The sequence below is a fragment of the Ictalurus furcatus genome, chromosome 18 (assembly GCF_023375685.1).
Source record: "Ictalurus furcatus strain D&B chromosome 18, Billie_1.0, whole genome shotgun sequence".
Taxonomy (NCBI): Eukaryota; Metazoa; Chordata; class Actinopteri; order Siluriformes; family Ictaluridae; genus Ictalurus; species Ictalurus furcatus.
In genome coordinates, this window is record NC_071272.1 from 24,952,702 (window position 1) to 24,977,436 (window position 24,735).

The 24,735-nt window shown below is 43.4% G+C and overlaps 1 protein-coding gene across 2 annotated transcripts; it reads left to right on the forward strand.

The window, feature by feature from the left end:
• The first annotated feature begins 867 nt into the window (after positions 1 to 867).
• On the forward strand, positions 868 to 23,386 carry shroom1 (shroom family member 1). Of its 2 annotated transcripts, none has more exons than XM_053649112.1 (8): positions 868 to 1,014; positions 14,592 to 17,131; positions 17,302 to 17,348; positions 17,631 to 18,062; positions 18,157 to 18,708; positions 19,164 to 19,299; positions 20,000 to 20,272; positions 21,848 to 23,386. In XM_053649112.1, the coding sequence occupies exons 2-8, from the start codon at positions 14,696 to 14,698 to the stop codon at positions 22,100 to 22,102; spliced, it is 4,131 nt and encodes a 1,376-aa protein (XP_053505087.1). In that variant the 5' UTR covers positions 868 to 1,014; positions 14,592 to 14,695; the 3' UTR covers positions 22,103 to 23,386. The 2 variants fall into 2 exon arrangements, with proteins under 2 accessions (XP_053505087.1, XP_053505088.1); XM_053649113.1 differs by lacking the exon at positions 868 to 1,014 and adding an exon at positions 12,264 to 12,688.
• The last annotated feature ends 1,349 nt before the right edge of the window (positions 23,387 to 24,735 follow it).

Sequence of the window (24,735 nt, forward strand, 5' to 3'; positions counted from 1 at the left end):
TAATAATGACGGCTCTAAGGTTTCTGTTTTCAAAAAAAACCTGCAGTACTTTCTAAACATTCGAAATTCAAAAGTTTATGGTCATATACACAGGGAACAGAGTGTTACACTGGAACATGGACCAATTCTTACTTTAGACTCTCATCAATAAAATAAGATCCAGATCAGGAGCTTCAGTTAATGTTCACATCGAACACCAGAATGGGGAGAAGATCTCAGAGACTCAGAGACTGTCACATGGGTGTTGGTGTGAGTATTTCAGAAGCTGCCGATCTCCTGCGATTTTCACACACGGCAGTCTCTAGAGTTTACACAGAAAGGTGCGAAAAACAAAAAACACCCAGCGAGCGTCAGTTCTGTGGGTGGAAACGCCGTGTTGAAGAGAGAGGGTCACAGAGGAGAACGTCCAGAGCTGACAGGAAGACTACGCTATCTCAAAGAAACACTCTGTACAACCGTGACGAACAGAAAAGCATCTCAGAACACACAACACATCAAAGCCTGACGTGGACGGACTACAGCAGAGAAGACCACATCGGGTTCCTCTCCTGTAGGCCAGGAACAGGAACCTGAGGCTGCAGTGGAGACAGTCACCCAGACTGGACAGATGGAGATCGGATAAAGACCAGGTGTTACAGGTGTTTCATATATATATATATATATATATATATATATATATATATATATATATACTGTGCAAGAGTATAAATGATATAAAAACCTGCAGGTGTTCAGTTAGAACAGTGTCAGTAGTTTGCTCACCTGCTGACTTCACCTTCACTTTAACCAACATCCAGTCATTTCCAGTGAAGCCTCAGGCCCCGCCCCCTCTGCTCGCTCATTGGTTGGTTCTGAGGTCTCTCTCGCGAGCTCTCGGTACAGGGTTGGAGTCGGACTCGGTCGAGGTGAAGGTGTAGAAACGCGCTTTTCCGGTTTCTCCTCTCAGACATGGCACTGAGGAGAAAGCGACGCACTTAACACCGCGGACTGACAGCTTTCACCAAGTCCATACAGGTGAGGAACATTTATAAAGCGGATAGAAGTGTGTGTGTGTGTGTGTGTCTCTCTCTCTCTCTCTCTCTCTCCCCCTTTCTCTCTCTCTCTCTCTCTCTCAGTGTGTTTGTGTGTAACAGGTTGTGGTGTCAGTGTGTCGCGCGCCACAGGTGTGTCTTTATTCAGCAGTGCTTTAGATTAACGGAGCGAAACGTTCACACCTTATACATAAATTACACCTAAATTACACCTACATTACACCTACATTACACATACACTACACCTACACTACACCTACACTACACCTTACACTACACCTTACACATACACTACACCTTACACTACACCTTACACTACACCTTACACATACATGACAGTTTATATTGTAGACAAGGTATACATTAGACTATGAGCTCATCAGCCAGGTGTTCAGCTTTGCACAGGCAGTGTGTGTGTGTGTGTGTGTGTGTGTGTGTTCCTCATCAGCAGGAGAAGTAGAGTCAGTAATGCAGTGTGAGAGAATAGGAAACAGGAATACAACAACAACAACGACAAAAAGCTTAGCGGAACCTGTTTGAGGTGAGTCGGACTCGTCTGGGCATGTTGAAGAAGAAGAAGAATAATATGTAGGATCTTTATCATCTTTACAGTGAGTCTGTAGGAGAAATGCTCACGGCTTCGTCTCATGCTGATGTTTACAGATGTTCTGGTCATAAAGATGGAAAAAAGAATGACTACGATGTGTTTATTAAACCGAGAGTGTGAGCTGACTTTATTGTTTTGTTCTTCAAATGTGTGGAGACTTGTTTTCTGTGAGAATACGGATCAGTTCCCGGTGAGACTCGGCTCGGTAACGACGGTTATGTTTAATTCAGTCCAGGAGAAGCGCCAGTATTTGGTGCTTTGTTTGGAGGAAATCAGACACCGACGTAGCTGAAATCCAATCACTCGCCGTTTCAGTGTGAACGCTGAGCCGCGGCGTGTCCTCTGAGTCCGGGCCGTGGAAAAGGACTCCTCGGAGAGGTCCGTGTACACAGCTGACGTCAAGTCCAACGGCTTCACACACACACACACACACACACACACACACACCCCACACCTGCATTGTGTTTCTCTCTCACACACACACACACACACACACACACACACACACACCTGCATTGTGTTTCTCTCTCACACACACACACACACACCACCCCACACCTGCATTGTGTTTCTCTCTCTCTCTCTCACACACTCTCACACACACACACACACACACACACACACACACTCTGAAACTACTGAATCACTCAAGGAACTGGAACCTTTAACAGAGTCTGAAGTTCAGCGTGTCATGATGGTAGAGTTTGGTGTGGCAGGACGACAGTAATGACCACGTAGCCTCAGACCGAACGCAGTGGCGATGCCATCACACTTAACTTCCGCTACAGGCTAAAACATTTTGAGAAACCCTGTAATCAGGAGTATCCGTTCCTCCAGCGTACGGTCTAGCAGCTCGTTTTTGGGACGCACCTTTATTCAGGTGTGTTCTGTACATCAGGTGTGTCTGCCAGGTTTCAGCAAAATCTGCATCTCAAAAACTACACGAAAGACAAACAGTCCTAAGAGGGAAATCATGCTGATCTGCTGTTAGGAAAGTAATCTGCTGCTCTCACCTCTCCATCGTGGATTATTTTCCTATAACAGCACACCTGTCAGGGTTTATTCCTTATTGACTGTGTTTGCATCAGTAGCAGACGCATCACCGGGTAAAAGCCCGTGCTTTTGAAGCTCTCAGCGTTAATAATCAGTCCACAGACTCATTTCTGGTGTCGCGGATGTTGTAATGAGACATCAGCACGGCTTATTAAGTGTTTATTTATTTATTTATTAGATTGGAACTGTGATTATTAGAAATCTTTGGACTTGAGTGAGAGTGCTTTGTCATGCTTTCTGGGCTTTATTGTTGATGGTAAACTCTGTAGATTCCTGTGTGTGTAATAGGAAACGATAGTTTCTGTAAAGACATCTGAGTAGTTGGATGTTGTCAGTGTCAATATCGCATCGGGCTAACGTGGTGACGAGCTTCCCAAACTCAACCAAAGGAACACATTTTAGTTTTATTTACACACAAAAGATTTGCACAGTTAAACCCTCCAGTTACCGTTTACTGTGTCCTCAGTGTATACTGTAGTGTAGTTACACTTTTATACACACACACATATATATATATATATATATATATATAATACAGCACTTTTCTAGACACTCAAAGCGCTTTACATTGTATTGGGGGGGTCTTCTCAACCATCACTAGTGTGTATCCTCCACCTGGATGACGCGACAGCAGCCGTAGTGCTCCAGAACTCCCACCTCACACCAGATATTAGAGAGAGGAGCGAGTGATGAAGCCAGTTCGGAGATGGAGATTATTAGGGGGTGATAGAGAAGGTCCAGTGGGGGAATTTCGCCAGGACACCGGGGTTATACCCCTACAGCACCCGTAGTTACTCTTAATGTCCCGCGTCCGTGATTAGTTCGTTCTGAGCGCATGCTCCATTATAAAGGGGTGTGTATACTTATGCAACCAGGTTATTGTAACTTTTTCTTTTATTTCTTCCTTTCTATTAGTTTTTCACCCGGATTGTGTTGGTTAATGTGCTATATCGCGTTAAAGATGGAAAAAGATCTGATGTGATTTATCTTAGTTTGATTTTTACATCACACAAACCTGCAGTTTGAACAGGGGTGTGTAAACTTTTAATATCCACTGTACCTCGAGGAACTTTAGCAGATCAGTGCGCTGTATGAACATATGGTAGAGAATTTGTCCTGCAGTGGAATATCCTGAGCTCTGTGTGTGTGTGTGTGTGTGTGTGTGTGTGTGTGTGTGTGTGTGGTGTTGATGATCGGTCTGAGGACTCGTTCCAGGGTTTCTGGGAGATTAAGAGAATGCTGAAGCGTGACTAAGGCTTACTGACACACAGTGGAGTGTACGCATGTTTGTGTGTATCGTGTTTGTGTGTGTGTGTGTGTGTGTGTGTGTGTGTGTGATCTCATTAATAAAACAATATGGGTCTTTTCATTCAGTGTAAAAGTAGTTGTTCTCTCACTGGAAAGTAGCGTGTAAGTCATTAAATCAGGGTTTAAGTAGAAAGTTCAGGTTCTCTTCCTGACGCTGGTGATTAATTATTCTGAGGAGCGAAATCGCCAAACTGTGCTAGACTTCCCCGGCGGTCGCTAGCAGGTGACGAGTCGCTCATGTTGCTTGTAGTTTGTGTCTTGTGTGTGTGTGTGTGTGTGTGTGTGTGTGTGTGTGTGTGTGTGTAGTGACTGCTTCTGTTATCACTTAACCTCAAAGTACAGCCTACAGCCCGATGTATACAATGTATAGGATGTATACAATGTATAGGATGTATACAATGTATAGGATGTATAGGATGTATAGGATGTATAGGATGCATACACATCACCTTCATTAAATGTTTCTGCTACTTTCATCAAAACTTTATTTTCTTTCTTCCTAGTGTCACTAGACACGTTTACTGAGGGGTCGTGCGTGACCGGTGACGATAAAACCACGCTTCTATGTTTTTCTTCCATTTGTGCATCAGACATTAAACAGGAATTTTGGGGTTGAGAAGATCCCGGTTCTCTCGGTGCTTGTCGCTGCAATCACGGCTCCGTGTCACACGTGTACGCGTACGTCACTCTGTCGCTCGCTAGTATGACCGCAGGGTTACGCCGTCCAGGACTGGACTTGTGCGTCTCTGAATACTTTTCTGTTCATGGAGAATTAACGGAAGGTCCACGCCAGATTCTGAACGAAGTTGGTCACGTCATGTAGGATGATAAAACGGATCAGACTGTAACGTAAACAGATTCAGTTTCAGCCTCACATATCAAATCGTTGCCTTTTTTATCGCAGTAGTGTATAATCACGTGGGGGCCTGGGGTTTAAACTCCTGGTCAAGATCACAGATTTGCTTACGTTTAAATTGTGACTTGGAAATAGTGCAGAAACTGGAATATTCCAGATCTTTCAAACGCCTCTGTTTATTTCCTGTTTAAAATGATGTGTTTGAAGTGCTCGCAGACGTTTAGACCCTGCTGTACGTGGAAAAGTTCCATGCTTTGGTCAGTCGTAGTGTCTAGGCTAGAAGACCTTGTTTCGGAAAGACGTGGCATGTGTTTCGGTAGCGTCGCGTCACTCAGAGGTTCCGTCCTCAGGTTTCATCTCGCGGTTTGGTGTATACAGTGCTAGCATGAAGCAGTCGGACGGTTTAGCGTAGCCCTTAGCCGTGTGCTCGGGTTTCAGTCTTATTGCCTGTGATGAGAAAGTGTGTGTGACGAGCCGTCAGTGTGGCTTGAGATAGTGATACAGTTATCACATTAGCTCATAAAAGAGGTATTTACAGTACACTGTGTGGAAGAGTGTGGAGTTTATCGTGTAATTACGGTGTGTTTGGAGCGCAGGACTGTTCTGTTTCGAACGCTGACGCCGAGAGGATTGTTCCTTCACAGCCTGGCCGAACAAAGGCTTTACTTTACATCAACATTTCCGGTCATTATCAGCGCTTCTATCTTTTCCCTTCCTTCCTGCTTCTGCTTTAACTCTCCGTTCTCATTTTCTGGGTTTTTTTCTCCTCTCTCTTGTTATCCACCTCTGCATCGCTGCCAAGTCACAAAGTTCAGCACTACACTCGTGTTGAGTTGTTAAAACTGAAGTTTAATCATTATGTGCTTTATTACATCTCTCTCTCTCTCTCTCTCTCTCTCTCTCTCGCTCGCTCAGCTTGAATAGAGAACCAGCTCTAATGAGTGCTCTTTGATCATCTCGAGTTTGGAGAAGTATTACAATGAGCATAATGAGGTGTGAGAAGCGCTCGCTACACGCTCCTGCATATCGCACACCGTTAGGACGTTAATAGTGTACATTATCTTCTACTACGGGGTTTAAATGGTTCTGTAAGAGGCTTTGTGTAAAACTTAATAGTCAGGAGAATAGTGTGGGTCATTTTTCTTCCCTGTCATTACTGCCGGAGTTCAGTTTCTAATTCTAGTAAGACGGAAAAGCACTTAAGTTTAAAAAAAAGCACAACATTAGAGTAACTCCTGCGAGCCAGAGAGAAACTCAGCGACGCGCAGGCTGAAGCTCACAGACGCCACGGAGCAGTTCTGAGCTTTATTTTCCAAATCATTCAATCTCTAAATTGTTGTATATTTAGGTACTGACACTTGGCTTAGAAAAATGTCCCATTACACCACTTTATAGTGAGAAAGTACCGAGAGATGTGTGTTACGGGGTCTGTAGTATGCAGAAATGGAGTCTGTTTGCTAGTCAAATATCTGATAGGACGATGCAAATCTCACTCATTCTCTGATATCCACTCATATCACATCTCATTTCATATATGACTAATGTGTATGCTCTTTGTATGTATGAGTATGTGTGTGTGTGTGTATATATATATATATATATAAGTGTGTATGCTCTTTCCTGGTCCAGACGAGTTTATAATTGTACTTCTATTTGTCTTACCTTGGGCAGGGCTTTAACTGTTTACAAAGTCGTATAATAATCTATAAAGTAAATCTATAACTGCTTGTCACTCAGGTCTGGTGTCTGCTCCGGGTCACGGTTTTAGATTTGTTGTTTAAGTACGCAGCTGATTGTTTGATGACTCGACTGCGACCGTACTCAGGGATGAGGTCACGTCTTCGCCTGCTGGAGTAGCGTCGGGCGGATGGGACGCGTAGAGCTGGAGACGGAGGGAACCGACTTCATTTATTTCTACAGCGAGCGCCGGTGTGCTCGAATTCACCAAATGCACCTTGGCAGAGCTGCAGAAGAGAGTAAATAATGCATAAGTCTGTGTTCTCGGCCTCCGTTTAATTATTAACTCCTAGCCACCGCGACAAGGAAAATAACTTTAACACGGCTAAACGAGTCTCTGTGCGTCTGCAGGTTCCAGAGGCGGCTGAACGTGGGTTAAATCCAAACACACCGGATTAATGATTCATATCGGATAGGATATTAGTTGCATGTTCTCTAAAAGAACTTGGGGTTTGCTTTATTATGGGAGGAACGGACAGTGAATTTGATTGACAGGTGTCCAGGGCTTGGCGACGTGTCTATATCATATCAGTACTGTGATAAATAATTTCTCTATGCTGGATTTATTCAGATATATCGTGGATTAAAAACTGATGCAGGTGATGTGATGTTAAAATAAGTAAATGTGCTTAATATTTAAAATCACAAAATAAATAAACATTGTTTTTATGAGTTGTTATAAATAAAAATGTTATTTATTCAATCTAAAATAAGTCCAGCGATGGTGTTGATGAGTAATAAATGTGTATTTTTGTGGAGAATAGTTGTGTAACTGAGTTTGTGAGTAAATCTGTGAGAATGGTGATCTGATGTTTCATCGGCCGGCTCCGCGGGAGACACGACTGCACGGCCGGAGCACCCGGTTAATAATCATGTGAGATTTTGGAAGCGTTCCAGGCGTGATCGTCTGTCTGACGCTTGCTCGTTTTATGTGGATTTGCAGAAGAACCAAAACGCACGTGGCTTTGTCTCAGCTTCCCCAACATACATGTTGAAGTCTCCAAGAGTTTTCTTACTTATTTGTGCCACGCCTCTGGCGTTTCTATATGATGTAAGATTATAAAAACCATCGTTCTTATGATTCTGGGTGTAGTCTTCAACACGATGAGGTCGGTTAGCTTTAGCTTTAGCTTTAGCGGTCGAGATTTTACCAGTAACCAATTACCAGAAGATCATTTTCTGCTGTTGGGTAATAAATGAAATGAAAATAAAAGTATAATAATTAAAATATTAAGTGAACCCAGTGTTTGTCCTCTCGTCTCCTGGGCCTGCTCGTGTTTCTGTCGTACCGAGGTGCGTGACGTAACTCGGTAACTCGGTACGTGCTGCAGATAGAAACGCTCGGCTCTTATTTGCTTTACCTGTCAGCTTATCGTGCACATTCCTTTCTGTGTGTAATTACCTCCAGAGTGCTGATAAGACATCAGGGAAAGTGCATTATTGACCTTTAGGTCCTCCGGGTGGGATTTCATACAGTTGGTGACAGAAGTGACTGCTTTTGCAGTGAAATGTTAAGTATGTTAAGTACGTGTCGTAATTCTAGGAAAAAGGTGCGACAGAAGTCGAACAGGAACATTAAGAGAACATGTTTGTATTTCTGAAGTGTTTGTTTTTGTTGCGTATTGAGCGTCTGATGATTTGGGGGTAGAAAGTGTTCCTGAATCTTACGGTCTGATTTAAGTGATTTAAGTGGCACATCACGGGTCTGGTTCCACACCGGGTCTGGTTCTGACTCGGCCGCGCGTCTCCACGTCATACTGACAGCAGAACGAATCCGTTTTTGCAGCTTCAGTGTTGAACAGGCGGCTGTTTCTTGAACTCGTTAATGTTTATGGAATAAGTCTAGTTTGAGAGCTACCAGAATCCCTCAAAGATGACCACACCCTTCTCAGCCACGCCCTCTTCCAGCCACGCCCCTCACTCAGTCAGACTTTGCCGGTTACTAATCACTCACTTGTTGCTCCTGACCTCCTGATGCACAGTTTTTGCTGTTCGTGCTTTTTTTTTTTTATCATTTCTGACGAACTTAGCAGGTTGTGTTTGTCAGAATATGAACAGATTAGTTGTCTAAAGCACCATAATCTGAGCAGGATGAAGCATTTACTGAACATGACTGAACGAAGGCAATAAATGAGTAACACGAGCAGCTTATACGCTCTCATGTTAATGAACCTTCGCACCTGACCGTCTGCTCCTGCAAGTGTTCCAGTGTGTCCGTTTCGGGTCCCAGTCCTGACGCACGCGTCCAGTCGGAGTACTGGTTTGCAGGAGGGACGGTGATGTATGCTCAGGGTGTAGAGAACGTGTGTGAGGTGATTGTGTTACACTGCAGGGAGTCAGTTGTGTATCGCTGACTCTCTGAGCCGACCTCATCGCGCTCGAGGTTTCTGTTTGTGATTAAATGTAAAAATGATGAAAATGTAAACGGCAAGCGCGCCGTCTGCACGGTCAGCGTCTGACCTTTGACCTTTAAACCATTTCTGCCATTTTTGTTTGTTTTAAGGACATGCACCCCTCAGCGTTGTGTTGTAGATGATACACAGCAGTCAGACGTGGAGTTTGTAAACTGCGGCACGGTATATTCAGCCATCCGGGACGTGTGGAGATCACGTGACCATCGTACGTTAGCGTTTTCACTACGTTTTCATTTTCCACTCTATAACATGAGACTGTTTATAGATTTTACACTTTGGACTGCGGGCTCGAACAGACGTCTTCAGTGGCGGTTCGGTCTGGTTCGGTCTGGTTCGGTCTCTGTGTGCGAGTCTGCTCTGAGCTGTCGAAGGTAGAGTTCAGAACCTCAGGCTTGGATGTAGGAAGTGGATCATTTCCTGAGGGGTTTCTTCTCCGTATCCTCGGGTTTTGTGTAACGCAGGCCTTCCTGCTTTGGCTCTTGTGCGCTGAAATGAGACATAACCAGTTCACCCTTTGCTCTTCTCTCTCTCTTTCTCTCTTTCTCGCTCTCTTTTCTCTCTCTCTCTCTCTCTCTCTCACTCTTTCTCTCTCTCTCTCTCTCTCTCTTTCTCTCTCTCTCTCTCTCTCACTCTTTCTCTCTCTCTCTCTTTCTCTCACACTCTCTCTCTCTCACTCTCTCTCTCTCTCTCTCTCTCTCTCTCTCTCTCTTTCTCTCTCTCTCTCTCTCACTCTTTCTCTCTCTCTCTCTCACTCTTTCTCTCTCTCTCTCTTTCTCTCACTCTGTCTCTCTCTCTCTCTCTCTCTCTCTCTCTCCCTCTTTCTCTCTCTCTCAGCTTGTCCTGTTAGCAAGAAACCGCAGCGTGTAAACTCGCCTATCTGGAGACTCTCCTGTGCCAGGAAACTCGGGGGTTGTTAAAGCGCTGACACTGGAGACTCCTTCCATAAATGTAACATAAACGTCTCTGTTTTTATTTTTATTATTATTATTAGTCTTAGATGATGTGGAGCGTCTGCTGCACACGTCCCTGTATATACCCTGTTACTATAGAAACCATAACGACTGTCAGCGCTGATGTTATATAAAACTAATCCACACCTTCTGTTTGTGAATTCAACCGTGCCGTGGTTCAAAACTAAAAAATCCCCCTGACATGTGTCCTGTAATTCCAGACAGGATCTTTTACAGGCTGCGTTAATACTCATGCTGGCCGTGTTTTTTGTCGTGATCCTGAAATTCCCGTCCGTGTTTCTGTACATATGTCCGTATACGTCCTGTATTTTTATCTGTTTGAGAAGTGCGTGTGCTGCGAAATCCGAGCCGCCTCGTCTCGACCGTCCACCTAAAGACCTTAATGTGACATCAGTCTGGCATCAGGCCCAGAATGTTCTGTGTGCTTCAGCTAGATAAAGTACTTCAGTAGAGATGAAGCTCCAGGTGGTCCAGGTTTCATAGCAGCCTGACTTTAAAAAATGTCCTTCTCACATCCTCAAACACAGGCATGGAATTCCTTTCAGTCCTCCTACAGAGCTTGGACAAACTTACTGACTCCGGACTGTCAGGCGCTCGTCCATGAACCTATTCTATTAAATCTATAAAGGCACGCCATGACCCTTAAAATGTTTGGTATGCAACAAGTTCCTTTAATCACCTTCTGTAAAATTGGGCTAAAACCGGCTGAAAGACTTTTGTTTGAAACGTCAGTGTTTTGTAAGATTATTTGGGGAACATTGTACAGAGGGTTGAATGTGTTTTAAAGAGTGTAGATTTTTATTTATATATATATATATATTTAGTTGTGGAGAACAGAAGGTGATATCCGGTGCTCAGGCAGTATGTTGATGTGACTTACACAAGGTGTCCGAGCTCGAGGTCAAGAATAGCTTTGTGTTTGTTGTAAGTCTTTGTGACTCAGACATTCATCTGGCAGGTGGGAATGGCAGGAAGTTGAAAACAACAATGTGCTCGGGCTTCTTAATGTTTTAACTCTTAACTTCTACAATGTCATGACTGTTTGTTTGAAAAGTTTTTTCCGTTGCTCAGGTTTCTCCTCTACGTATTTCTAGTTAGATTTGGTGACGATGGGGGAAGAATTGTTCAGGATTGTTACTCTATAAATGTAGGTAGAGCAGATAGAAATCCCGCGCCACGCCGCTGCTGGAGTTTATTTGGATTTGGATACGAAGCGAAAATTTAAATCCTAATAATAAATACTAAAAGAACACTAATAGTAAAGTGCAGACGGAGTTCTCATCCTGATCAGCTGCTTCACGCCTTCCACACTGGCGTTTGTCAGAGGAGAAAAAACCTACTGAGAAACTCTACTTCCGTGGAAGTGTAGATGATGTGTTTAAAATTTCACTCCATTAAAAGTGGAGGCCGAACGTGTACTCACCTGAAAGTTAAAAATAGATGCTAATTACATATTAAAAGTAAAACTACAACGTTGTTTAATTGATTAAATGGTTACGTCATGTTTTCAATTTTTTTTTTACACTTTTATTATTTATATAAAACTGTTCAGTGTTGATTTTCGTTGATGTTGTTTTGTCTGAACTCATCACTCAGCCTCTGAGAGTTTGCTGCTCGTATACATGACGAGCGCTACGTGGTTTACTAATAAATTCATCAGAAGTTAAATATCCTGTAAATAACCGATATTTACCATTAGCTAGAATTTAACTTGCTGCCTAGCCAACTGTGTTAGTTACAGGACTTAATGCTAGTGTAACCTCGCGTTAGCAAAGAAAACAAGCTAACTTAATTACATAGAGCTAGTTAATGTTCGCAGATTAGCGAAAATGAATTCAACATGCTTTTAGATGGAGTTCATGCAGCTTGATGGAGTGAAGTAAACTGAATTGAACTGAAACTTAAAGTGAAATGTGAATAAATATCACAGCTGGATAGCGAACAGTCACCGGCCTCACTGTTTGAAGGTCTAAATAATAAAAAATTACTATTTTTCTTAGAAATGTAAATGAGAGTGGAAGCATTCAGTTTCAATATCAATCAAGTAAAGGTGCATAAACACCCCAAAATAATACACGAGTGTAGTAACAAAGTGCCAGTATTTTTCGTCTCCTCGTGCAGTTGTTATTGTTATTATTATTGTTATTATTATTATTATTATTATTGTAATATTAGAATGTAAAATGTGATGAGTTGAATTACCACCTGTTCTGAGCGAGGCCTTATTGAAAGTGTTTCTCTGGATTCGTGGAATGCAGTGAGGCAGTAAACCTCGTGTTAAATCAGACATGCCTGAAGTTAGAAAAAGAGTAATAAAGAGCGAGATGAGGGTCGCTTCTCAGAGCTCGTACTGGGACGTCCTCTCATCCTGTTTGGCAGCGCTCCATGTTCAGAGGAGTCTGGGAATGAATGGCAACCAGGCTCTTTCTTTCTGTGAAGCCGGGCTGGAATGTGAGGCCTTTTCCCCCTCTTCAGACACCATTATCATCAGTGAAATATTCCCTCTGCTGGGCCTATTGTACCCTCGCAGCGTGGACGTCACAGGCGCGCAGGTCCGGCCTCTCGGCGGGGTTTAAGCAGAGCGAGGCCCACCGCGACAGGTCTGTAGCGGGAGAACGCTCTTCCATGTACTTATAAAGCAGTTTAAAATGGAATATGGGATCAGCTCTTCTTTCTCGCTTGAACTGAAGGCTTTCAGAACATTACAAGTGGTAAGGCAGTATTTTTTTTGCTTTGTCTGCACTGCAGAATATACATTTTTGTCTCTTTTATTCAACATATACGTGAGCAGAATGATCTGAAAGAAAAAGAAGCACACTTTGTTTGTATTAGTGTAGAAACCTTTTTATTTTCTTTCTGTCCTGTGCTTGGAGTGCAGCTGCGTGTGTGAGAAGTGGAATAAGTGGAGTTGTTATGATTAGTAACCTGACTAATCATAACCTTCACAACTGTCCCACACCATTAGTGTTCTTATGACTGATTTTATCTTCACACACAGTATCTCTGATCATAAAAAACATGAGAATCTCATAACCGAAATGCAGAACATCCAAGAGTTATCACATGATTCGTTTGAAGTGTTTCACTCGGGTTAAAATGGCATTGCGGTGGTTCCTTCTCACCACCACCACTCACATGACTTTATTACATTTCTTTTATTGTTGTCTTTAATTGTTGCTGTGACAAGTTTGACAGCTTGTTACTGGGGGAAGAAATCCTATAATCATGTAAGTCTGCTTTAAAGACTTCAGCAGTTTGTCATTCTGACGGCGCCCTGAAGGCACGAGGTAATAAACCCAGCCTTTGGTGCTGGAAGGAACTGCACAATAACAGCAGCTTTACCAGCTTTAAAGTTTAAAGGGTTATGCGAACCCTTTCAGCGAGGTATTTGGTATTCTTACAGGTTTTGGAGGGATTCTCATTTTAAATTTATAGTTCATGATCATCCATTTAAATGCTCTCTTGAACCGTATAGGCCCCGCCCCCTGGAGGCGTGTCTTGCTCTACAGTAGCAGCTCATTAGCAGTAAACATGGTTCTTCACACACACTTCCCTTCTCCAAGCATCGCTCAGCTCGAGGAAAACAAAAGGCTCTGGACTTTATTCGTATTAAAGAGGGAGGAGTTTGTACGAGGTAGCGGTTATGTGACTTTTCGGTGGGTGTTACAGTGTAAACGCCTGAAACATGCTTATCTACAACAAATTGTTAGTTGTTGTTTAATGTCTTTCCCCAGTGGACACGCAACACTGAGAATCCATAACAAACATGCTGTTCTTTCCAACACATGTACAGGATGTAATATCACACCAGACCAGGTTCGATCAAGTGTGTCCAGCTTTGGGTTTTAATCTCTTGGTAAATTCCTGGTGCAACCAAAAGGCGCACTTAGAGTCAGCTCGTTAGGCTCAGGAAAACAAATTCTGATCAAATTCACCAATTAGCATCATGGATGTAAAAAAGATGAAAAGAAAGCTCGATCTAAATTATCACTTGATCAGTCGTAATACACACCCTGGGCCTAATGAGAGAAACTTCAAAGTGTGTATTAACCAGATAGCACGTATGGTCCATTACTCTAAGATTGTGTAATCACTTGAGTTTGTATACAGTAGATATAAACGTTCGCAGTAAGACTAGTGCCGCGTTCGACTCGTGGGAATTCTGAACTCGTGGGAATTATGTGGTCGCTGCGTTCAAGTTACAAAGTTGGGAAAACATGGATTCCTCCACGATGGTGTGTGTGTTTTGTTAGTCAGCTAACATTAAAGATCATGAGTTTATGATGGATTTACCTTCTCAAAACTCTGAACTGTTCTAGCTTTAACCGACTAATTTCCCAGTTTTCATTTATCTAAAGTAAATACTACTATAATCTCTGATATTTTACTTACTGTTGACGGTGCAAGCAGCCGTGTTGGTTTACACCTTCCCAGCGTTCTGAGCAGGAATCTTAAGGAAGTTTCTTTGGTTTCTCTTTCTTTCTTTGTTTTCTTTGTCAGAAGTCAGAAATATTATGAACAAATTACGAACTTTAGCTGAACTTAAGTCAGAAGTTTACAATTTCAGGCCTCAGTAATGAATAGTGTGTGTTTCTTTTTGTTTTTTTTGGCCAGGATGCTGTTATTACTGTGAAGATGCTGAGAAAAGGAAAACGGATTCTGAATTAAGGACATCGCAGATGTTTGTTTAAAAGCAGAGTTAACTATCGATAATTCAGATGGATTCCTACAATATGCACTTTGAGAAGATGAGCAACTTTGACCTGCACCCTATTAGTCGACATTCTCCATCCAAGTCCACTAGTAGTATAGATCAGTACACGCACCATCACGGCAAAGGAGATTCTGCTTATAGCTCTTTCTCTGGAGGCTCCTCTGCCCCTGATTACCCTTCACCCTTCCTAGCAGATGATTTACACCCACATAACCTGCACTACACTGATCTGAAGTATGTGAAGGCCGTGTATGGTCCCAGCATCCTCGACTCCGATTCCAAAAGCATGAATCATCTGTATGGTTCCACGGAGGCCGTTGTGCACCAACATCACCAGAGCCATAATGGATGTTCTCATGTCAAAGATCCTTCAGTGCCTTCCACCCATTTACCACCTCCACCTCCACCTCCACTTCCACCGCCTGTCCATATAGACACTTTCATCACAACTAGGAATCTTGAAAGCTCAGTGTTGAGCCAGAGTGCTGAGGTTCTGCCTTCTGGCGTTTCACCCTTTAGGCACCAGACATCTCATTCTGAATTCTTGGGTTCCAAGCATAACCTCGTTTATGATCTCTGGGTTCCTCAGAATTATGAGAGAAAGCAAGACCTTGTGGAAAAGACCTCAGAGTCGAAGTCAGAAGCCGTCTTTAATCGATCGCCACTACCGACAGGGCAGGCAGAACTTTTACAACAGAACATGGAGAAGCTCTCAGGAATTCGACGCAACAGGTCACATTCAGCGTGCGGGGTTACGGTCTCTGAGCAACAACAACCAATCAAGTCCTGGGAGATGCCACAAAACACAATCAGTGGAAGTATTCAGCACAAAGGACAGTTCTATTTCATCACTGGTGTGTACAAATCGTGTGAGTCCAGTGTTCCACCACCACAATGTCCGATAGACAGCATCAACGCTCCTGCACAAGCTGAAATACAGAGATCGCATAATACCGTGGAGAACATGTTTAAAAATGTTCCCCCGAGGAAGCAGAGCAGCGCTGAAATCTTATTTGAAGACAACAAATTACCCCCACCAAATGGAGATGAGGAACCTTCAAGTAGCCATCATTTCTCAAAGTCTCAAAGTGTTGCTGATTTGGAAGTCATGAATATGGACGTAGGCAGACATCACACCAACAATCACCCAATCTTCTACTGTGGCCCAGAGGATAGCTTCTCAACATCATCTCAGCATAAACCTGTGACTCCTGTCGTTACTGAAATGAACCACAATGTTCATTTAAAACAAGATGAACCTGTGAAAAAACTGACGAGACAACACTTAGCTGATATGCCCACAGAGAAGATCAACAAAGACACGACTCCGCTTCTGTACCACCTCACTGGAGCCAGCAGAGCGTCTGTCACGAAGAACGTAAAAAATGAGAAAAACTCTAGTCTGGGATCAGACTGGGGTAAAGCTCATCCAGAAGCAGGACGGGTATCTGTTTCTTCTAGTGGTCAGTCATTGCACAGTGAAGAGTCTAAAGAGTCGAAGCCGAACGACTTTTATTCTCTATACAATACCATGGACGATTCCTTCAAAAAATATTATAAAGAAAAGCTTAAGGATGCACAAACCAAGGTTTTGAGAGCGACTTCATTCAGAAGAAAAGATCTCGGACTCTCTTGGCAAAAGGTCATTGAGCACTGCTGTGATAAAAAGCTCTCCGTCATTCCTTCTGGGCCTCCAACGCAAGAGAACTCCAGTCCAGCTCATGTGCCCACATTTCAGAACACAGATAGTTTGAATAACCCCAGCCACGAGATTAAGAAAGAGACGGTGAAGCAGCAAAATATCGCTCAGCCGCAGGTGCCTCGAGTGGGCTGTAGGAAACGTCTGACCCTGGGACAGAAGAAGCTGTCCAACTCCGAGCCGGAAAAGCTGCACCGTCTGGGAGACGGCCCGACACACGTGACCTGCCGTTCCCTCGGCAGTGAGAGTGATGGACTGCTCTCAGAAGAACATCTCGTTCAGCACGGTCTAGTCGCGGTCAGACGCAGGATGTTTGAGGTGAGAGGACGTGCGATGTCGGCTTGCAGCTTCTCCAAAAGCACTCTTAAGCACCTTCAGCAGAAGGCCTTGGTAGCATATATGGAACGTAAAACTGGCTCCAAGGTAGCAGAGCAGCTGCAGCCAGCTCCACAGGTTCCCACAGCAGGGAGGCATTCTGACTGGGGTCCTAGACCTTATTCTGGACCCAAGGAGAAGCCACTTAGGCCGCTCTCTGCTAGTCGTATTCATGACTTGAGTTCCATCAGATTCGCCCAGTTCACCTCCGCGCAACACGGCGGCCACTCGCGGCAGTCCAGCTGGAGAGAACGAGCATCACCTCCATCAGAGAAGTCTGCCTCTCTGGAGGATCTCCTGGAGGAACGACAGCAACATCGCTCGTACAGAAGCAGCAGCATTTCATCCCCTCGTTCCTTTCACCAGGTGTGGAATGTATATATGGAATGTATATATGGAATGTATATATGTGTACAAACATAAGGGTCAAAACCTTAAAATTCCAAAGTCTCTGAATGTCAAGATGCGTATATACTGGTAAAATAAATATTTATTACTGTTGGTTGTTTACATTTTTACTTCTTGTTTTTACATAGAACCAGAAACACTTCGACTCCTCTACACATGATAAAGATCTCTCAAGGTAAGCTTTCACTGCTGGAATAATACGACTCGCACCACAGGCCTGTTGTGTAATTCATGTTCTATAACAGCAGCTGTGACTGTATACAGCTGTGTTCATAATTAATGCCTTCATTCTGGGGCTGCAACAAATAACCAACCCCAAATTTAATCTAGTGATTTACCTTGTGCTTTAAAGCTTGTGGAGTATGTGTGTGTGTGTGTGTGTGTGTGTGTGTGTGTGTGTGTGTGTGTGTGTGTGTGGGAGACTGTAAATCTGAAACATGAAATCCTTTGTCTTTAGAGCTGAGATTAAAGTGGAAGGAGAAAGAACAGTCTGTAAGGAGTATGCAGCGTCGGTTCCGGATCAGCAGAGGGTCCGAGTGTTTGCACCCAGAGGGAAATCGATGGAGGAGCTTGGAATGATCGGGGTTTCCAGACCTAAAGTTCTCAGCAAAAGCTCGGATCAGCTGAATCAGGTCCAGGGAACACACGTCCTGTCTGACAGGGAGAAGAGAGACAGCATCAAGCAACACAATGCACCTCGGGTTGGTTCTGAGAATAATGTTCAGATCGGCGCTGATCACAGGGTCTTTAAGGAGCCTGGTTCATCAGAACACACATCTACAGTGGGCAACCCCTGGGTCAGAACATCTCCTGTATCGGGTAAAGAAAGCAGAGTCACAGCTACACCCAGTCCTCCCAGAGGACCCAGTGAGAAGAATCTGATTGTCAGGTATCACCTAACCCTAACCCTAACCCTATATTTTATAAATCACTCCGAACACTAGCAGTCCACTGAAATAGATCTGTGTCTCTGTGTGTTTTAGCAAAACTAAGGCCGTTCCTCAAGAACCGTTCTTAATGAAGGGTGAAATATCACATGGAGACGTGAGCGATGTCCACTCCATCCACGAAGTCTCCCTCGGCTTTGGGGTCACAACCAACCCCAGTCTGTGGCCTTTATCACCGGGGACTGATGACGGGAAAACACACGAGGGCACAACTTCCCAATGTACGCTTACCCGTCATCCTCAGCATCATCCTCAGAACACACAGCCTGCTTTATATGGCAACACGGAGTCGGTGTCAGGGTGTGAACGGTTAGCAGCGGTTCCTGCCCCTGCACCTGATGGAGCTCAGGAAAGGAAGAAGAAAGTAGGAAGGAAGTGTCCTGTAGACCAGCCTCAGTGGGAGACACTGGTTCAGGAAGTGGTCTCAGCAGACCAGTCATTAGCTCACGTTCTGTATCCTGTTGCTAATCGGAAGACAGCCGTCATGCTGATGGAGCAGATGTTATCTGAAGACCATCTTTTGATGGAAGATCACTATAAGAAAAAGCAGGAGCAGAAAGCTACCATACCTGAGCAGATATCATACAGGTGACTACTGCAGAACCTTCTATATTATACACACTCTACACTTACAGGGTCCAGAAGTCTGAGTGCTCCCATTTCTCATTCTTTTCTCATTTCATTATAAATGATTTTACCTGCTTTAATGACCGCGAGCACCTGAGCAGCGGCACAGACTCCGCAGGTTTGTGTAAAAACCTCACGATCCGCGTTCGGAATTTTATACAAAAGTTAAAGTAAAGTAATCAATATCAATAATTTACTCGAATGTAAATAGTGTCCTAGAAATAGTGCAGAATATTAAGATATCAAACATTTCCTTATAAATTATATAATTATTAAAACCGTCTAAAACCCTCTTTATTTCCAGTGTGATCTCAGACTTGTGGACCTCACCGTGTGTACTCTATACTCATCATGTACAGAACACCTTTCTAGGTCTATATGAGGTCATGACTTTGCTTCGTCATGTTGTTTTCAAGGCCGTCTGCTGCTGATGATGATGGAGATGATGATGGAGATGATGGAGATGATGAGCAGAGTGTAAACGGCTCGGTTCCTCTGACTGTACGACATCATGCTCTGTACAGTACAGGAGCGAATGTCACTGAGAAGAAGGTACATTTATTACTTCATATGCTGTTTATTCACTTTTTTAGATTTTAGATTTGTCCAGTCTTACTAGGTTTTCAAAGTTTAACACATTACATTCACCGGCCACTTTATTAGGAACACCAGTACACCTGCTCATTCATGCACTTATCCAGTCAGACAACCATGTGACCGCAGTGCAGTGCAGCAGATCATACAGATACGGGTTTCGGTTAAGGTTCACATTGGTTTGAGTGTTCTGGGATTTTCACACACAACATTTACTCAACATTTACAACTCTGCTGTAGAGTTTAAACAGGACGGTACAAAAACCCAACAGACGTCAGCGAGCGTCAGTTCTGCAGACTGAAATGCTAAGGATGTTATTTGTGAAAATCACAGAAGATTAGCAGTTCAAACATTTTGAAGCCCTTGACCTGGATCTGCACGATATTGTAGATTGCGCTGCTGCAATGTGATTGGCTGATTGGATAATTGCATGAATAAGCAGGCGTTCCTATTAAAGTGACCAATGAGTGTATGCATTATGTATATATAATAATATTCAATTGAGTTTTATTTGTATAGCGCTTTTAACAACGTACATTGTCACAAAGCAGCTTTACAGAAACATATAATTTATTAACATATAATTTAATACTAGTTATTTCTATTTGAGAAACACGTACCTGGTGTTATTGTCCTCCTTTTATTCTCCTGACACAGAGGCAGCTGATGGCTCGTATCGAAGAGCAGCTGAAATCTCTGGAGGGATTGCGCTCGTCCCTGCAAGGCGAGGAGAAGGAAATCGGAGTTCTGGGGAATTCTCTGGAGGTTCTGGTGCGCGAGTGCTGTTTACCTGCCGAGCTGGAGCGCTACACGCAGTTCATCGAAGACCTGGAGCGCGTCATCAGCCTGCTGTTGTGTCTCTCAGCACGTCTGGCCCGCGTTCAGAACGCCCTGAGCACTGTAGACGAGAACATGGACTCTGAGGAGAAGGTGTGAGAGCCCGGCTTACGCTGAAGTAGAATTAAAAGTAGAATGAGAATCATATTTCTGTGGGTTAGGACGCGTTCTTGTCTGTCACGGGGTTAAAGGGGTTAAGTTATGAATTAAACAATTAGAGGTGTGCTGTTATTAGGAAGTAATCAACTGCTGTCATCTTGAAGTTAATTATTTTCCAGTAACAGCTGTGTTTTATTTCCTTAATTCCACACAAATGTCCCAGCGCAACTGGCTTTATTTGTTCAAGCATGACGCGTCAGTTTTTATTCCTTTATGTTGTGGAACAAGTTTCTGTTATCACTTAATTTACGAGCAGCTGCACTACTGTCAGAGCAGAAAAGTCATCAACACCTGCGCAGTGAACCGCGCCGTGCTGTGAGCCCTTTATTTGGGTCGGGATTTTATTATCGTCTGAACTTTCCGTTTGCAAAGCAGCTGTACGTCGAGTCGATTTCCATCCTGATGATTTGAATTAGGCGTGTCCGAGGCTGGCGTGAGAAATGGGAATAGCGTAAAGTCTGTTCATCTCTGTATCGATACCACTTGTATTCATAACCAGCTATAAATGTAAATAGTGTTTGAGTTTGGTGGTATTCTCAGCGAGGCTGTAGATGAAAATGAATGGCTCACTTGTCCTTGTTGAGCGTGTGTGTGTGTGTGTGTGTGTGTGTGTTGTGTGTTTTGCTTGGATAAGCAGTTCCTGGTAGTGTATCACCGAAACCACAGTTTAGTTTCGATGGGTTTTACATCTGCACTGCCCTCTAGTGACAAATATTTGAGCAACTGTCACCTGTAAAGTTCTGTGAATGTTAGAAGACACCGTGCGGTATTTGACCTCAGTTACATTTTTGTTGATTTATTTTTGTTAATAATATTGACTTAAAGCAGTTGATAATTGAGGGACATTCTTTGTGTTCTTTTGTGTGCTTGCAGAAAGGGACGGGCGAAATAATTACACCCCAAATACCTGACATGTCGAAGTCCCAGCTGACTCTGTGCTCTGTGTACACACTTTCCCTCTTGCGCGTGACTCTGCAGTAGTGACTCTGGTTTATCCTGTGACGCATGACCGGGGTTTAAGTACCACAGCGTTAAAGGGCCACTTTTTTTTTTAAAAATTACATTTGAAGAATATCAGACATTCTGACTATTTTCTCAAAATAATACGACTTCATTCTCAGAATGTTGTATTATTCTTCTTTTTTTAAATAGTGGCCTCTAAAACACTGTTTAAGTTAGTCACAGTTGTAACCTCCACCTGGATGATATTAGTGGAGAGGAGCGAGTGATGAAGCCAGTTCAGAGATGGAGATTATTAGGGGGTGATAGAGAAGGGTCAGTGGGGGAATTTGGGCAGGACCCCAGGGTTAATCGCTCGTTGTGACGACTAACCTACCTACTCCCACACTTCACTCGCGGCGACGTAGCTGGAGCTGCGTTCTCTGTCTATGCATACGATGAGACATCCACTTCACCTGTGGTTTAAACGTAGTTTCAATTGTAATGAATTTCCGGTCAGTCTGGTGTTTGATGAGTGTATGATCCTCATTCTCTTCACTCCTTCTGCAGGAATCTCTGGTCAGTAGACATGACCTCCTGTGCAAACAGAGGGAGGATGCCAAGGACCTGAAGGACAACCTGGACCGGCGTGAGCGCATGGTCTCCACGTTCCTGGCCAAAAAGCTGACGGAGGACCAGCTGCAGGAGTACCGGCGCTTCGTCCAGAACAAAGCCTCGCTCCTCATCCGCCAGAAAGACCTGGACGAAAAGCAGCGGCTCGGGGAGGAGCAACTCGAGGCTCTTCTCAACAGCATTCCTCCGTGAACGAGGGAATTTTCTCCTCCGACTCTGTGGATAAATTTCTAACGTTCTGTAACATTTGGGGAAGATTCCGTCTGTGACTTGTGAAATACGTTCATATAAACTCTGTGAGCATTATTTTCAGATCAGTAATATTGACCTAAAGCAATTAATAATGGAGGCAGTTTTCCAGACGCTCTCTCAGCCGGAGGGAGCACGTAGACGTCTGCTGTGGAGTCTGAGTCTGAGTCTGAGTGCGAGGCTGACACTGCGGTGCTCAACTGCTGAAGCCAAAACATGCGAAAAGGAGAAACCTTTATAGAGATAGAGTGTGTAATTTGTGTGCACACGCGTGTGCGCGCGTGTGTGTGTGTGTGTGTGTGTGTGTGTGTTATTATTGTTTTACCTTTACACTTGAGATCTCGTGGTCGTTCGGAAGCTGAGGTGCTTTAAGGTTATTAGCAGACCTGGAAATGAGAGCATTAATGCCCTTGGAATTATTCTGCTTTCTGCTGTAGAGTTTAATTTATTTTAGTCATAACGCACTCGAAATGAAGACCAAAAAGAGGAAAAAAGCACTTTGTTCTCGTAACTCTGTGTACATTTCTAATTTCATAACTAAATACATGTACTAATGTATATTTATTTTGTTGATATTAAGTCCTAATGATTTTCACTGACATTGAAATGGCACGATTTTAATCCGGACGTGTTTTAGTTTTAGTTCAGGTCTCCTTCCTGTATGCTGATTTATTTTTTAGCAGATCAAATTGCAAATGTGTCATTTATAACCGAGAAGGTCTTAAAGAAGAAGCGTGAAGTGAAATGTTGTAATAAGCTATATATGCTGTAAAGTGTAATAATCTAACAGTGAAGTCAGGAAGTGAGAGGAAACCAAATACTAATAACACAATTTGAAAAGAGGAAGAGCTCTGCGTTTTATAGCGCTCGGGTCAGACACCGCTTCCTTCCTGTTTTAACACCAAACCAACCCAGCTGTCCGTATGTACGACTTGCAGAGAGGATGAATTCAGCTCGTAGCTCCTTTCACAGCGGATGAACATACTGCAGGTACAAATTAGGAGTGGAATATGAGAATAATTAAAGTTTTATAAAAGGAGGAAATGTCAAATCTGCTTCTTGGAGTGTGTTGATGCCAATTCAAGATGTTTTTTAATGAACAAAAACAAAACAAGAGGAAGAATGAGCTCATTCCAAACAAATGGTCAACTGTATAGTGAACTCCTGAGAGAGAGAGAGAGAGAGAGAGAGGGGGAGAGAGAGTGAGAAAGGGAGAGAGAGAGAGAGGGGGAGAGAGAGTGAGAGAGAGTGAGAGGGAGGGAGGGAGTGAGAGAGTGAGAGAGAGGGGGAGAGAGTGAGAGGGGGAGAGAGAGTGAGAAAGGGAGAGAGGGGGAGAGCGCTCTGTGTAAGAAAGAAAGAATAAAAATATGAGTTTTTCTGTCATTTTTGCGCCCAGAGAGCGACCCCGGACTGTAAATGTACTGTATATTTAGTAGTTTTGAGGACTACACGTGTCTTTTACTTTAGGAGTCACACTACATCATCGCTGTCTGTAAACTGAAATGTTTCTCCAAAATACAACAAAAGTGTGTTTTATTAACATTAAAAGATTTGTTCTCGAGTGTGTTTACTTTGTGCTCCTTCCATCCTGACCCGGGTTTCAGAAAGGACACCTTCCTCTCTTGATCGTTTTCTCTTTTACTTTCTCCCCAACTACACACATTTCTGTGTGTGTGTGTGTGTGTGTGTGTGTGTGTGTGTTTATATCCCTGTGCTGAGGTGTGTGTGTGTGTTTATATCCCTGTGCTGAGGTGTGTGTGTGTGTGTGTGTGTTTATATCCCTGTGCTGAGGTGTGTGTGTGTGTGTGTGTGTTTATATCCCTGTGCTGAGGTGTGTGTGTGTGTGTGTGTGTGTGTGTGTTTATATCCCTGTGCTGAGGTATTCGGGATGAGTTTTTCTCAGCGTTCTTCTCTTTACAGCCGTTTGCTGTTTCTGTTGCGTAAACACCTGAGGACTCGTTTTGGCGTGTGTGTAGTTTGTCCCCTCGAGGTTAAATGAGTCTTATCCTGTTGTGGGTTTGTGTTTGTGGCTTTAAGGAATGCCAGAAGGTTTGGAAATGATTAATAATGTTTCCACACAAACACGAAAGTTCTGTCAGCAAGGTGGCACATTCCTGCAGGAAGACTCCGGGCCTGTTTCCTGTCCTGTGCACGGCAGCGGTGCTGACGTTCCCCTGCGTCACAGCCGCTTAGTCTGCTGTTAGTTTTGATTCTTTTCTTATGATCCAAAGAGAAGCAGAAAGATTAGGAACACTCGATTTGTTTAGAACCCGTGAGACAGAACAACACGTCATGAAATATCAGCACATGAACTGGGAAAATCCTTCACGTGTTAACATTTTATATTCTGTATAGTTCGGACTGTTAGAGTCTTTCCTCTGCAATATATTTCACTTTTGCATTCATCGTAAAACTGTTCACTTCTATTTACACCCAGAAGCGAAAAAGGAGAAAATCATATGTAATCATTTCATTCCTTCTCCATGTAAACACACCAGTGCTTCGACTGTCTTAAAGAGACTTTATAAAAGTAACATGCTCTTCATTTAATATGTAATATATAAAAATAATAAATA

What these genes read in the sequence shown, in the direction of transcription:
- shroom1 (XM_053649112.1), top strand. Translation starts at nt 14,696, where the DNA reads ATGGATTCCTACAATATGCACTTTGAGAAGATGAGCAACTTTGACCTG. An exon ending in GAGAAGAATCTGATTGTCAG is followed by an intron (nt 18,063 to 18,156) that starts GTATCACCTAAC and finishes TGTGTGTTTTAG; the next exon opens with CAAAACTAAGGCCGTTCCTC. An exon ending in ACATGGACTCTGAGGAGAAG is followed by an intron (nt 20,273 to 21,847) that starts GTGTGAGAGCCC and finishes CTCCTTCTGCAG; the next exon opens with GAATCTCTGGTCAGTAGACA.